The 16,753-nt window shown below is 36.2% G+C and overlaps 1 protein-coding gene across 1 annotated transcript in view; it reads right to left on the bottom strand.

The window, feature by feature from the left end:
- Window positions 1-14,859, bottom strand: part of SULT2A1 (sulfotransferase family 2A member 1) — a 36,186-nt gene extending 21,327 nt beyond the window's left edge. The window contains exons 1-2 of the mRNA XM_036746057.1: window positions 14,727-14,859; window positions 12,049-12,263 (exon numbers count right to left, since the gene is read on the bottom strand). Of these exons, the coding sequence (XP_036601952.1) occupies window positions 12,049-12,263; window positions 14,727-14,859 (348 nt within the window). The remainder of the gene's footprint in view (window positions 1-12,048; window positions 12,264-14,726) is intronic.
- Between the last annotated feature and the right edge of the window lie 1,894 nt (window positions 14,860-16,753).

The raw sequence follows: 16,753 nt of genomic DNA, 5'->3' as shown, positions 1-16,753 counted from the left end.
TAAGCTTTTTTACCTCTTTTTCCATTTGTACAATTCTACTTTTTAAGGAGCTTTTTTTCTCCAGTTGAAGAAATTAAAGCTATCTCTAGTCATATAAAAATGCTCTAAATCACTATTCATCAGAGAAATACAAGTTAAAAGAACTCTGTGGTACTACCCCACACCCATCAGATTGACTAATATGACAAGAAAAGAAAATGATAATTGTCACAGAAAATGTGGGAAAAGTGGAACATGAATGCATTTTTGGTGGAGTTGTGAACAGATCCAACCATTCTGGGGAGCAATTTGGAACTAGGCCCAAAGGGCTCTAAAACTGCATATCCTTTGATCTAGCAATACCACTTCTAGGTCTCTTTCCCAAAGAGATAATAAAAAGGAAAAAGGACCCACATATACAAAAATATTTATAGCAGCTTTTTTGTGGTGACCAAGAATTGGAAATTGAGGGGAGGCCCCTCAACTGGGGAATGGTTGAACAAGTTGTCGTATATGAATTTATTGCAATACTATCATTCCATTTGAAATAATGAGGAAATGGTTTTCAGAAAAAACTGGAAAGACTTACATGGACTATGATGCTGAGTAAAGTGAATAGAACCAAGAGAACACTGTACACAGTAAAAGCAACATTGTGTGATGATCAACTATGATAGACTTAGCTAGACCATGACAGTTCCAAAAGACTTGTGATAGAAAATGTTAACCACATCCAGAGAAAGAACTGTACAGTCTGGATGCAGAGCAAAGCTTATTATTTTCACTTTCTTTTGGTTTTTGTTTTTTTCTCATGGTTTTTCCATTTTGTTCTGAATCTTCTTTCATAACATGACTAATGTGGAAATACGTTTAACGTGGCTATACATGTATAACCTTTTACAGATTGCTTACTGTTTGGGGGGGGGAGGAGGAAAGGGAAAGAACAAGAAAAAATTAGAACTCAAAATTTTACAAAAATGAAAATTGAAAGCTATCTTTTCAGGTGATTGGGAATAATACTACTAAAAAATAATTGTGAGTTACCCCTTTCCTAGGTGAATTCTACAAAGTATGTCTCACTCCCTAACTCTGAATGAAAAAAAAGGATATTCGATGAACTGAAAGACTTTCAAATATTTGTAGCAAAAGATCAGAACTCAATGGAAAATTCAATATAAAGGAAGCAAAATATAAGGAAATCGTTAAAGACTATAAGACACTGATTAAAGTCAAACTGTTTAGTTATGCAATATGAACAGCCTATTAATATTAGTAATTATTAGTTGTTATTATTCATAATAGTATTCTTAAACTGTTATTATAACTAAGGTAGTTTGAAAGAAAAGCTGGGGCTGAGTTGCATATAATGAAGTGGTTCTAAAAAACAAAATTGGGTAGGAAATGGTTAAAAGCAGAAATTATCTCATAAAAACAGGGCTTGAAGGGAAGAACTCAGACAGAGACAGCTGGTAGAGGGGGAGGGGTGGTAATATTGGAAACTTACTCTCTTCGGGGTTGAAGAGGAAGCAACATTATTTCTGAAGAGTTTTCAAAGTCTTCTGAACTTAACCACCAGGATAAGGTGGGGGAGGCAGGGACAGAGAGCAAGAAAAATAAAATTACATGATAATTTTCTTGTATATTTGAAAAGAATAGCAAGTTATACATAGTAGATTTTCATTTTCATGTACAATCATCCTTTTTATGCACTTTGTTATGGAAATATTTGTTATATTCCATAAAATAAAACTAAAAAAAATAGATGTCAAGGAATGCCTCATGTAGAAATGGACATGATAAAAGACAAAAAATAGTATGGACTTAACAGAAATAGAAGAGATAAAGAACAGATGGCAAAAATATACAAAAGACCTATGGAAGAAAGATCTTTATATCACTGATAACCATGATGGTATGGTTGCTTATCTAAATCCAGACATCCTAGAGAATGAAGTCAAGTGGGCCATAGGAAGAATTGCTATCAATAGAGCAGTGGAGGTAATGGAATTCTAGCTGAGCTATTTAAAATCCTGAATGATGATGCTGTTAAAAAGTCACACTCAATATGTCAATATATTTGGAAAACTCATCAGTGACTAATGTGTTGGAAAAGATCAATTCATATCCCAATCCTAAAGAAGGGTATTGCCAAAGAATGTTAATATTATCAAACAATTGTGCTCATTTCCCATGCCAGCAAGGGTATACTTAAGATTCTGCAAGCTAAGGCTTCAGCAATACACACACTGAGGATTACTAGAAGAGCAGGCTGGTTTTCAAAGAGGCAGAGGAACTTGAGAGCAAATGACCAATGTTCACTAAATTACATAGAAACCAAAAAGCTTCAGGAAAAAAGATCCACTTCTACTTTATTTTCTTTGCTAAAATATTTGACTGTGTGGATCACAACAAAATGTAGTAAGTCCTCAAAATATGGAGTACCAGATCGTCCTACTTGTCTCTTGAAGAACCTGTCGGAGGCCAAGAAGCAACAGAACCACAAATGGATCAATCAATTGGTTGAAGGTTGGAAAAGGTGTACAAAGTGCTCTATTGTCACTTAACCCTGTTTGCCTCATTTCCTCATCTTTAAAATTAGCTAGAGAAGGAAATGGCAAACCACTCCAGTATCTTTGCCAAGCAAACATTAAATGTGGTTTCAAAGAGTCTAACATGATTGAAAATGACTGAACAAAAACCACACCAATAACAAAAAACTAAAATTATTAGGAAGCATTATCTGTAATGAGGATGAGCTAGAAGTCTAACCAATAAGATCAGGAGTATGGGGAGCCAAGATGGCAGAGTGAAAGCAGGGACATGCCTGAGCTCTCTCACATATTCTTTCAGATACCTCTTAAGAAGTGAATCTGAACAGATGTCAGAGAGGTAGAACCCACTAGGAGGCAGAGTGTGGCAGATTTCCAAGCCAGGAGAGTCTGGAAAGTTGACAAGAGGGATCTGTTTCACTGGACTGGGAGAGTGCTGAGCACATGGAATTACACCAAATCATACCAAAGCACCTTACTAGAACGGGAAGAGGCCCAGCTGCATTGGCAATCCCCAGGTCTCTCAGCACAGGAAGGGATTCTGTCAGAGCTAGATGAGACAGAAGCATAGAGCCTGTGGCAGCAGCAGCAGATACTCCTGGGGCTATCAGCCCACAGTTTGAAAGGTTTGAAGCTCACCTTGTTGAACTTCTGGGAATAATGATGACTGAGTAAACTCTAAGAGCTCTCATCCCTCCCTTGCTGACCTTGAGTAATGTGGAGAATACTGCCCTAGGAAAAACTCTGGAATATAGGAGCCAGAAGTTGGGGTTGAGTAGTCTTTTAGCTCAGGAAGATAGGGAGATAGGGTCCTCTTGTGGTGATGGAAGGAGTCAGTGCAGGAAGGGAGGCATCCCAGCAAGTCTGATCTTAGCAGACCAGTGGGAACTCCTGAGCCCCAGGGGGTGGGGCCAGCAAGCCCCAACACCAGAACCCCAGGATTGCCTTTAAATAGCCAAGGGAATTGGCAGACACCAGGGAAGATTGACGGTCAAGGCCACTTATGCTATAAGGGAAGCCCTAGGGGAAGAGGAAACTTTCAGCAGCCAGACCACCCCTCCCCCACACTTCACACTGTGGGCTTCAGTGTAATCCCAGGGAAACTTAGAAAGACTTCACTGGGCCTTGCTCTTTGGCACACACCAGCCAGCTCCAGCTCAGCACCAGGTGAGCTACAGCAGTATATGGCTTCTAGCTGACAAAACCAGAGACCACAGCACACAAAGCCAGTAACCAGGCCCCTAGGCCCCAAAAAACTTGGGACAGAGACCTCTGAGCCCCAGATGTAGAGATCCACTTTAAAAGCCAGGAAAAAGGCAACCACCATGAAAAAGCAAACTAGAAAAGTAAAAAAGACCATCAAATCATATTACAGAGACAAAGAAGACCGAAATACAAATTCAGAAGAGGACAGCCTTGGCACTATACCCACATATGAAACCTCACAAGGGAATATGATCTAGTCTCAAGCCCAAAAAGCATGCCTGGAGGAGCTTGAGAAGGATTTTAAAAGCCAAATTAGAGAGGTAAAAGAAAAATTACAGAACCTAACAGGAGAAAATGAATCCTTGAAAAGTTAATTTGGCCATATGGAAAGAGAGATGCAGAAGCTATCTGAAGAAAACAATTTGGCAAAAACTAGAATTGGCAAAGTAAAAGCTAATGACTCTATGAGGCATCAAAAATCAGTCAAACAAAATCTAAAGAAAGAAAAAAGAAGAAAACATAAAATATTTCATTGTAAAAACAACTGACCTGGAAATTAGATCCAGGAGAGATAATCTAAGAATTATTGGTCTACCAGAAAGTCATGATGAAAAAAAAGAGCCTGGACAGTATCTTCCAAGAAATCATCAAGGAAAACTACCCCAAGGTCCTAGAACCAAAGGGTAAAATAGTCATCGAAAGAATCCACCAATCACCCCTTAAAAGAGATCCCAAATTGAAAACTCCAAGGAATATTGTAGCCAACTTCCAGAATTATCAGGTCAAGGAGAAAATACTGCAAGCAGCCAGAAAGAAACAATTCAAACATTGTGGAACTACAGTTAGGATCACACAGGAACTTCCAGCTTCTACATTAAAAGATCAGAAGGATTGGAATATGATATTGCTAAAGGCAAAAAAAGCTTGGACTAGAATCAAGGCTCTTTGAGCACAATCTTTCAGGCAAGGAAATGGACATTCAATGAAATAAGGGAATTCCAGACCTTCCTGATCAAAAGGCCAGAGCTCAATGGAAAATTTGATCTTCAAATACAATGGGGGAAAAAAAGAAAAAAAAAACCTTGCTATTCAACAGGGGCAAATTATTTACATTCCTATATGGGAGGATGCTATTTGCTAATTATAAGAATGGTATAGTAAGTATGACATCTAAAAGGAATATACATAGACAGAGGGTGTGATGATAAAAAAATTAATTAAAGGATGTAAAGGGGTTGTAATGGGAGAAGAGGAAAGGAGGGGGCAGAAAAAGCTAAATTACATCACATGAAGAGGCACAAAAACATACTATAGTAGAGAGAAAAAAGGGACTGAGAAAAGCAATGTTTGAGCTTTACTCTCATCACATTTGGTTCAAGGAAGGAATTATATACTCTGTTAAGTATAAAAATCAAACTTGCCCTACAACTAATAGGCAGGGAAAGGGGAAATTAAAGGGGAGGTGGTTAAAAAGGAAGGAAGAAGTAGTAGGGGAAAAAGATAAGATAAGGGAGGGGGCTGAAAAGGAGGGAATATTGAGGGAGGCAGTGGTCAAAAGCAAAACATTTGAGGAGGGGAAGGGAGAAGGAAGAAATGAAAGCAAAAATGGGGGGGGGAGGAATAGGATGGAAAAAAGACAGATAGTAATCATAACTGTGAATGTGAATGGGATGAACTCTCCATAAAACAGAGGGGGATAGCAGAATGGATTAAGAACCAAAATCCTACAATATGTTGTTTACAAGCAACACATTTGAAAGAGGGATACACACAGGGTAAAGGTAAAAGGCTGGAGAAGAATATATTATACTTAAGTTAAAAGAAGTGAAGTAAAAAGAAAATCAGGGGTAGCAATGCTAATCTCAGGCAAAGCAAAAGCAAAGACAGATCTAATTAAAAGAGATAAGGAAGGAAACTATGTCCTGCTAAAAGGCATCATGGATAATGAAGTAATATCATTACTTAACCTATATGCGCCGAGTGGTGTAGCATCCAAATTCTTAGAGGAGAAGTTAAGGGAGTTACAAGAAGAAATAGACAGCAAAACTATAATATTAGGAGACCTCAACCTCCCCCTTTCTGAACTTGATAAATCTAACCTCAAAATAAACAAGAAAGAAGTTAAGTAGGTGAATAGAATTTTAGGAAAGTTAGATATGACAGACCTCTGCAGAAAAGTGAATGGGGATAGAAAGGAATATACTTTTTTTCTCAGCAATACATGGCACATCCACAAAAATTGACTATGTACTAGGCCATAAAAACCTCACAATCCAGGGCAGAAAGGCAGAAATAGTCAATGCATTTTTTTCAGATCATGATGCAATAAAAATTATTTGTAATAAATGACAATGGAAAGATAGACTAAAAATTAATTGGAAACTAAATAATCTAATCCTAAAGAATGAGTGGGTCAAACAACAAATCATAGAAACAATCAATAATTTCATTCAAGATAATGACAATAATGAGACAACATACCAAAACTTATGGGATGCAGCAAAAGCAGTTCTTAGGGGAAGTTTTATATCTCTGAATGCTTTCATGAATAAAATAGAGAAAAAGGAGATCAATGAATTGGATATGCAACTGAAAAAAAACTAGAAAAAGAACAAATTGAAAATCCTCGTTTAAATAACAAGTAAGAAATACTGAAAACCAAAGGAGAGATCAATAAAATTGCATTCAAGGAAACAATTGAAGTAATAAATAAAACTAAGAACTAGTTTTATGAAAAAACCAATAAAGTAGATAAATCTTTGGTCAATTTGATTAAAAAAAGAAAGAAGAAAACCAAACTACCAGTATCAAAAAAGAAATGAAGAGGAAATTAAAACAATAATTAGGAATTATCTTGCCCAATTGTATGCCCATAAATTTCATAGTCTTAGGGAAATGGACGAATATTTACAAAAATATAAATTGTTCAAATCAATAGAAGAGGAAGTAAAATACCTAAATAACCCCATCTCAGAAAAAGAAAATGAACAAGCCATCAATGAACTCCCTAGGAAAAACTCTCCAGGGCCAGATGGATTTAAAAGCAAATTCTATCAAACATTTAAAGAACAATTTATTCCCATACTTTATAAACTATTTGGGAAAATAAGTGAAGAAGTAGTCCTACCAAATTCTTTTTATGACACAAATATGGTACTCATACCTAAACCAGGAAGAGTCAAAACAGAGAAAGAAAATTATAAAACAATTTCTCTAATACATATAGATGCAAAATTTTAAAATAAAATATTAGCAAAAAGATTACAGCAATTTATCATGGGAAAAATACACTATGACCAGGTAGGATTTATTCCAGGAATGCAAGGCTGGTTCAATATTAGGAAAACTATCAGCACAATTGATTATAACAACAACAAAACTAGCAGAAACCATATGATTATCTCAATAGTTGTAGAAAAAGCTTTTGACAAAATACAACACCCATTCCTGTTAAAAACACTAGAAAACATAGGAATAAATGAGGTCTTCCTTAAAATGATAAGAAGCATCTATCTAAAGCCATCAGCAAGCATTATGTGTAATGAGGATAAGCTAGATGCATTTTCAACAAGATTGAGGGTGACACAAGGATGTCCATTATCACCCCTATTATTCAATTTGGTACTAGAAATGTTAGCTGTAGCAATAAGAGAAGAAAAAGAAATTGAAGGAATTAGAATAGGCAAAGAAGAAACTAAGTTATTATTCTTGGCAGATGATATGACGATTTACTTAGAGAATCCTAGAAAATCAAGTAAAAACTACTTGAAATAAAAAATAACTTTAGCAAAGTTGCAGGATATAAAATAAACCCACATAAATCCTTGATATTCCTATATATTACTAAATAAAGCCCAATAGCAAGAGATAGAAAGAGAAATTCCACTTAAAGTTACTGTAGACCCTATAAAATATTTGGAAGTCTACTTGCCAAGACAAACCGACACAATTACAAAACACTTTTCACACAAATAAAGTCAGATCTAAATAAATGGAAACACATCAGTTTCTCATGGTTAGGCTGAGTTAATATAATAAAAATGACCATTTTTTTACCTAAATTAATTTACTTATTCAGTGCCATGCCAATCAAACTACCAAAAAATATTTTATAGAGCTGGATAAAGTAATAACAAAATTTTTCCAAAAGAACAAAAGGTCCAGAATATCAAGGGAATTAATGAAAAGAAGTACAAGGGAAGGGGGCCTACCCATACCAGACATTAAATCATATTATAAAGCAGCAATCATCAAAACTACTTGGTACTGGCTAAGAAATAGAGTAATGAATCAGTGGAATAGGTTAGGTACAGAAGACACAGTAGTCAATGAGTACAGCAATCTACTCTTTGATAAATCCAAAGAGTCCAGCTTCTGGGTTAAGAATTCACTATTTCACAAAGATTGCTGGGAATACTGAAAAACAGCATGGCAGAAACTGGGCATAGACCAATATCTTACACTGTATACCAAAATAAAGTCAAAATAAGCTAACTATTTAGATATAAAGGCTGATACCATAAGCAATTTTTGAGAGCAAGGAATAGTTTACCTGTCAGATTTATGAAGAAGGGAAGAATTTATGACCAAACAAGAGATAGAGAGCATTACAAAATGCAAAATGGATAATTTTGATTATGTTAAATTGCAAAGATTTTGTACAAACAAAGCCAATGAAACAAAGATTAGGAGGGAAGTAGAAAACTGGGAAAGAAGTTTTACAACCAATATCTCTGATAAAGTCCTCTTCTCTAAAATATGCAGGGAACTGAGTCAAATTTATAGGAATACAAGTCATTCCCCAATTGAGAAATGGTCAGAGGATATGAACAGGCAGTTTTCAGAGGAAGAAATTAAAGATATCTATAGTCACATGAAAAAAATGCTCTAAATCACTATTGATTAGAGAAATGCAAATCAACATGACTCTCAGGTACCACATCTCTCCTGTCAGATTGGCTAACATGACAAAATAGGAAAATGATAAATGCTGGAGAAGAAGTGGGAAAATCGGAACACTGTTACATTGTTGGTGGAGTTGTGAACTGATCCAGCCATTCTGGAGAGCAATTTGGAACTATGCTCAAAGGGCTACAAAATTGTGCATACCTCTGACCCAGCAATACCACTTCTAGGCTGTACCCCAAAGAGATCGTACAAGTGGGAAACGGACCCATATGTACAAAAATATTTACAGCAGTTCTTTTTGTGGTGGCCAAGAACTGGAAATTGAGGGGATGCCCATCAATTGGGGAATGGCTGAACAAGTTGTAGTGTATGAATGTAATGGAATACTATTGTGCTATAAGAAATGAGGAGCAGATGGACTTCATAATAACCTGCAAAGACTTACATGATCTGATGCTGAGTGAGGGGAACAGAACTAGGAGAACATTACACATGATTACAGACACATGGTATCTGTGATGACTAACTTTGATAGACTTGGCCTTCTCAGCAATACAAGGTTCTAAGACAGCTCCAAAAGACTCATGATGGAAAAAGCTATCCACATCTAGAGAAAGTGCTACGGAGTCTGAATGCAAATTGGGGCAAACTATTTGCACTCTTTTTTTCCTTCTTTTTTTGTGAAAATTTTTTTTTGTTTTTTCTTTCTCATGGTTCATACTGTTGGTTATAATTCTTCTTGACAACTTGACTATTGTGTAAATAAGTTTAATGTGAAGATATATGTAGAACCTATATTGGATTACATGCCATCTGAGGGTGGGGGGGAGGAGAAGGAAGGAGAGAAAATTTGAAACTCAAAAACTTGTCGAACTGAGCACTGTAAACTAAAAAATAAAAAATAAATTAAAAAAAGATCAGGAATGAAGCAAGGATGCCTACTATCAACATTATTATCCAGTATTATACTAGAAATGCTAGCTGTTGCAATAAGAGAAGAAAAACAAATGGATGGAATTAGAATAGGCAATGAGGAAACAAACTATAACTCTGCAAACTATACGATGGCTTATTTAGAGAATCAACTAAAAAACTAGTTGAAGCAATAAACAATCTTAGCAAATTTGCAGGATATAAAATAAACCCATATATATCATCAGAATTTCTACTTATTATCAGTAAGATCAAGCATGATGACATAGAAGTGAAATTCCTTGTAAAATAACTGCAGACAAGATGAAATACTTGGGAGTCTACCTGCCACAAAAAGAACTGAGGAATTTTGAAAGCAATTGCAAAACATTTTTCACACAAATAATGTCAAATATAACAATTGGAGAAATATTAATTGTTCATAGGTAAGCTGAGCCAATATAATAAAAATGATAATTCTACCTAAACTAATTTATCTATTTAGTGTCAGACCAACCAGACAAAAATTTATTCTATAGAGTTAGGAAAAGAATCATAGTAAAATTCATCAGGAAGAGTGGAAGATCAAGAATTTCAAGGGAATTAATGAAAAAAATTGAGAAGGATGGTGGTTTAGCACTCCCATATTGCCAACTATTACAAAGTGATAATCATCAAAACAATCTGGTATTGGCTAAGAAATAGAATGGTGTATTAGTGTAATAGACTAGGTACATAACAATATAGGGCCATAGTAACATGGTCTTGGACACACACAAAGATCCAATTTTCTGGGACAAGAACCCACCATTTGCCCAAAACTACCTGAAAAGCTAGAAAGTATTCTGCAGAAAGAATGTATGGATGAACATTGTACATTGTATACAAAGATAAGGTCAAACTGGGTATGAAATTTAAACAAGCAAATTAGGTAAGCATTGAAAATTTTGCCTACTAGATGGATAAGGGAAGAATTTATGACCAAACAAGGGTTAAAGACCAATACAGGACACCAAATGGATAATTTTGATTATATTAAATTGAAAAAGGTGTTACCCAAACCAAATCAATGCAACCAATATTAGACAGAACACAGGAAAATGAGGGAAAAATTTAGTTTCTCAAAATAGAACCCCATTTCTCGAATATATAGAGAACTGGATCAAAATTATAAGAATGCAAGTCATTCCCCAGGTGACAAATGTTCAAAGGATAACAACAAGCAGTTTTCATAAGAAGAAATCAAAGCTATAAAAAAATCATATAAAAGGCTGTAAATCACTACTGATTTGAAAAATGCAAATGGAAACAACTCTGAGGTAACACCTCAAACCTATCAGGTTAGCAAATATGACGGAAAAAATAAAAGATCAAAAGAATGTGTAAAAAAATGAGGTAGGAATGTACATTTGGAGGAGTTGTGAACTGATCCAACCATTATGGAAAGCAAATTGAAATAATGACTAAAGGGTAATGAAATTGTGCGTACCCTTTGACACAGTAATGCCACTACTAGGTCTGTATCCCAAAGAGACCAAATAAAAAAGAAAAGGACGTGTACATACAAAAATTTATAGCAGCTCTTTTTTGTCATGTCAAAGATTTGGAAATTAAGAGGATGCCTATTGATTTGGGGATAACTGAACCAGTAGTGGTAGATGTGTGTGATGGAATATTGTTGTGCCGTAAGAAATGATGAGCAGGATGGTTTCAGAAAAAATCTTTTCAAGACTTATATGAACTGATTCAAAGTGAAGTGAGCAGAACCAGGACAACATTTATACAGTAAACAACAACATTGTACAATGATCAACTCTGAATGACTTAGCTATTCCAATCAATATATTGATCCCAGACAATTGCTAAGGACTTAAGATGAAAATTGCTATCCAAACCTATGGAAAGAACTGATGGAATCTGAACGCAGATTGAAGCATTTTTTCACTTTCTTTTTCTTGCTATTTTTTTCAACATGGCAATTATGGAAATAAAAAAACTAGCTATGCATATAAAAGATATATAAGGACAAATAGAAGACAGTTTAATTTTCCTATAAGATGAAAAATGTTAGAGAGGTCTAGGAAAAGAGGCAAACTAATGCATTGTTGATGGAACTATAAATTAGTCAAGCCATTCTGGAAAGCCATTTGGAATGATGCCTGGAATGTTGAGTTGATGAATGATAATGAGTAGAGAGAGTATATGTGGCACTCAAGGCTTAAAGGCAGATGGTGGATAACATTGCAGGTAACCATACAATCTTGTACTTTAACCCATGAGCAGTGAGGAGCTACAGAGAGGAATAAAGTAAAGGGCCAACATAACTAAAGTGCTGTGTTGGCATTTCATAGACGGGAGAGAAAGGGAAGAAAATGTGTTTGCTTCCTCCCCTGATGTTATCTCCACTTGCTCTCAGTCCTTGAAAGAGACAGATCAGGAACGCACCTTCTAGACTTCTGGGCTAGCTCACTGGAGGGAGTCCTCATTTGCTCACCTTGGCCTTGCTGTGGAAATAAGATTTGGGGAAGAACTGGGTGGGGAGGTGGCTAGTGTAAAAGCGGGCTCCATTTTCTTCTTCTTTACAAAGCTGCTGCTGGCCGGATTCTGTTTCTACAAATGGGGACCGGTCCCAGATAGGGATGGATTGGACCCAGGTATTGTCCCCTTTACAACGGATCAGGCTGATTATCTCAATGACCCAATTGGTTCCTAATGGAGAGAGGAGAAAAGAGAAAGTATGTTAATAAGGGCTCTTTTCCATGTGATATCTAAATACAGAGCCTGTTTTTCATGGGAGAGGAAAAAGAATAGGAAGAAGAGAAAAGAGAAAGACAATGAAATTGAGCCTCTTCCTGAAGAGAGAACTAGATTCTCTGTGGGAGAAGAAGGCTCTTATCTTCTCAATATTGTTATCAGAAAGCCACAAGACATTTGAGGTAATTTACAAAGGGGTACAGGAAGAAGAGAAGATTAATAAAGTTGTTGGTTCCCTGCTTAGATAAGGGGAAGCATCTGTTTGGCAAACTGAAAACAAGAGCAAAGAGGTCTTGTACCACCTGGGTCACATATTTGAAATAATGACAGAGAATGTGACAAGACTTATCCAAATGGATGACAACAACTCAGTGAAGGTAATTCAGGTGGAATTGTCCAATTCTGTCCAAAGGAAATGAAACAAAATTTCCAATGATTAGGAAATCTTAGGCAATTATGTAAAGACCATGGGAGCAGTGCCTGTCCTTCCTTTGCTATTGCATATTGAGGTTAAGAGATCATAAAAAGAAAAGCAATTTGCAAAATGAATTTCTGACTTAGAAGAATAAAATTTGACTCTTTGGATCACAGCCTACGATATTGGGTTAACAGCCTACAGGCCAGAGATGGAGTATAGCCAAACAAAGGGAATAAGAATGTACTTGCCAGAAGTCTCACGAATCTACTTAAAAAGACTTTATAATAAAGAGGAAGAGAAAAGAAAATAGATTTCTTCCATATGCCCTTTAAGCTAAATGCTATAGGAGTAGCATCAGAGAAACATAGCAGCTGTGAAAGCCATAAATCCAGAGGATCCAAAACCCAAAATAGGAGCTATCAGTAAAATACATGGCCCCATGGGTTCATATACAAATTCTCAAAGTTCAGTCAACAAGCAGCAGGTACTAGAAGCCATGATATGAGAGGTCAGAATGGATCTTACTGATGTCTTTAACACTTCTTGGAAGGAAACCCAAGATCATACCATGGTTCTATATAAGTATAGCTTATTTAACGGAAACAGCATATGTAAAATCTGAGGATGAAGTAGTATTGTATAGTAGGAAAGTATACACATATGAGGAGATGCAGGAACCAAAGGTGGGACAGGGGGAAGCAGGATGGAGGGTATTTGGAAGAAAGCCAAAAGAAGGAGAAACAGAAGTAATTTGTCATTAAAGTCTACATTCTACAGACCACCTGGAAAGAGAGGGGAAATAGATGAGAATGTAGAGAAATAGAACCTAAAACTGGCACAAAGGGAGGATATAGTAGGGATGGGGGATGTCAGATATTCAGACATCTTTTGGGTCTCTCTCTCTTTAGCAAGAGCAGAGTAGCAGACACACCACTAAACTCCATTTTGGTAATTTCATCCTTCCAAAGATAGAAAAACCAACAGGGGGAAATTCTGTCCTGGACCCAATTCTCACTAACTGGGAAGAACTAGTTGCTTTGATAGAAATGATGAGAATCTTGGGAGGAAAGAAGTGGTTCTTCTAATCCAGAGCTATTTTTCTCATTAAGAAGAGGAAATTTGGGCACAGTTGGACAAGTCTCCTAGATTTTGACGTAGCAGATTTCAAAGTATTCAGAAGCAACATAAGATTAATCCCATGGAGTAAAATCCTTCAAAGGAAATAAGCACAATAAAGTGGAAGATACTCATGAATTGGATTCTGAAGAGGAAAAGGGGAACCATTCCAATGAAGAGGAAAAATGGGATTTTTCTGAAGAGATGGATGTAGTTTCACATGGAATTCATTAATTTAGATCTGATTTTTTAAAAAGCTATTTTTAAATTAATGAGCATTTGTTTTTTCTTCCTCAAACCTCACCTATGCCACACTTAGAACAGAAAAACAGACTCCCTATAACATGTATACATAATCACATTAAACAAATTCCCACACAGTTCTTGCCCCGAAATGAATATCTCATTCTTCATCATGAGTCCATCACCTCTGGCAGGAGGTGCGTAGCCAAGTATAGAATTGGTCCTCTTGGATCGTGGTTGGTCACTGCATTCGATATTGTTCTAAAGGCTTTCAATGTTGTTTAATCTTACAATGTTTTAATATTGTATAAACTATTCTCCTGCTTTTGCTCACTTCACTCTGTATCAAGTCACACAAGTTTTCCCAGATTTCACTGAAACTGTCATACCTAGTACAGCACCTGAAATATGGCCAGTGCGTAATGAATACTTGTAAAATAGAATGTCTTTCTGCTTTTTCTACATTTATTTATTCCTTCCTTGAAACTAATCATTTGGAGAAAAAATTGACCACCTAGAACAAACAATTTCCAACATCCCCTCCAATTCTGACATTCTGCAACCTTGATTAACACTGCAGGGCAGCCATTATGGGCTTTTCTCCCCAAACACCTTGCGTTGGACCCATCCTTGTTTCTTACCTGACTTGGGGTAGGCCACTAGAACGACGTCATTATCCTTCACCACAAACTCATCTCGACAGTATTTGAGGAACTTTATATTGAAAGGGGTGGGAAATAACATTCCCTCAAACTTTACGTATTCTGATGACATGTCTTTGTAGGATGATGTTTGAGGTTTCTGAACTCTCTTCTATGTAGTCTCACGTGAATTCTGCCTGCTGGGACTTTGTCCTCAACAACTTGTCAAGGGTGGTCCAGTCTCTGTCATCCGTTGGAAACACACTCTCTTCACCCAAACAGTATGAGATCCACAAGGCAGAAAGTGTGATGTCTTATAATGGATCTTGCTGATCCAAAACTGATATTATAAGAGCAGCCAAAGGACCATGAGTCAAATAACTAGGAAATATTCCAAGAACGTGATGGACAAGGTTAGGCAAATAGTTCACAGACATGTTCCAAGTTGCAAAAGTTCCTTTATTTTCTATAGAGGTATTGTTATCTTTGAAAATATAGAGGAAGCAGTAAGGGGACACATTCTCTTCCATTTTATTTGCACCAAGATGAACTATTTGCTGGGGAGGAAATAATGAAAACAGAGAGGGGAAATGACCACTTCTGCCTAAAGTTTGTGAATAAGGAGAGGGAGCATGAGCTTAGTCCAATATCTAGCCAAAGTTGGGGTCAGTAGGTTTTAAGGAGTTATGAAGAAAGATGGATGACATCCATTAGGGGAAATCAGGCGGAAAACGGATGGGGTATGATTAAGAATGTCATTGTGAAGCTCATCAATGAGAGAGGGCATCTTTCTTATCATTTTCTCTTGGGATAGGAGGTGGTGGAGAAGTAAAGGAAGCCATATTCAACTCTTACCCTAATTGGTTGTCTGTCCTGTCTTGTGCTGCAAGTATGGCTGTGTATGTGAATAAGACATTCTAACCCTCCCATTTACCTGAACTCCTCCTGAAATTTGCATGGCAGTAGCTACTAGATTCCCACAAAATATTACCCATCAAATAGAATTCAATTGCTTGACAAAAGTTATTAAAATGAAATAAAATATCTTGAAATAGGAAATGTAAAAAAACTGATTTAAAAAAGAAATTGACCTGTAACACAGATCAAGGAGAAAGAATTGGAGAATCATTGGAATTCTTTGAAATGCGTGATTTTTCTTTGAAAGACTGAGTACTGTTTTGAAGGAATCATGAGTTGAAACTATTGAGATTTATTAATGAAACAGAGGAAAATATGGAATTATGCCACACTGATTATCTTTTGAATGGAATCTCAAAAGAAAAAGTCTCAAGAATGTGATAGTGAAAATGCAAAATTCCCCTGATGTTAGAAAAAGAACTACAAACAAACAGATAGAAGTTCAAGTACTGTGGTACTATAATAAAGATCTCAAAAGACTTGGTAGCTTCTGTAATAAGTGAGTAAAGATCATGAACATAACATTCTAAAAGGCTAATTGTACAGGCTTATAACAAAGGATGGTTTGCTATGCCAAGTGAGCATGATCCTGGAAAGATCTCCAGAATGAAATTCTTAAGATAGAAAAAGAATTAATTAACATTGAGAAGCAGAAGGAGTATCCTCTTTCCACATTTATTCCTTATTTTTTTTTATAGCTCCCACCCTTACCATTGCATTCATAGCTTCAATTCTTTTTAGACATTCCCCAATTGAATGGTATCAACATGTTTTCTACCAGCTTGGACTTTTGAGAAGACGTGTTTTGAATATATAAATCAGACCAGGTAAAAGGAAGGAAGGAAAAGAGAATAAATCTTTATTAAGTACCTACTATGTATTATATACAGTACTAAACATTTTACAAATATTATCTCATTTGAACCAAATGACAATCCTGTGAGGTAGCTGCTGTTATTCTCTGCATTTCAGAGTTGAAGAAACTAAGGAAAACAGAGGTTCAGTGACTACCCCTTATACAGCTAATTATGTGTCTGATTCTAGGCCCAGGTTTTTAATCACTGTGCCACCTATGTAGCTGAGGTAAGTGAGGACCTGGCAATCTGCTG

The sequence above is a fragment of the Trichosurus vulpecula genome, chromosome 2 (genome assembly GCF_011100635.1).
Source record: "Trichosurus vulpecula isolate mTriVul1 chromosome 2, mTriVul1.pri, whole genome shotgun sequence".
Classification (NCBI taxonomy): domain Eukaryota; kingdom Metazoa; phylum Chordata; class Mammalia; order Diprotodontia; family Phalangeridae; genus Trichosurus; species Trichosurus vulpecula.
Note: the sequence above shows the minus strand (reverse complement) of the source record. Positions and strands in the feature narration are given on the sequence as shown.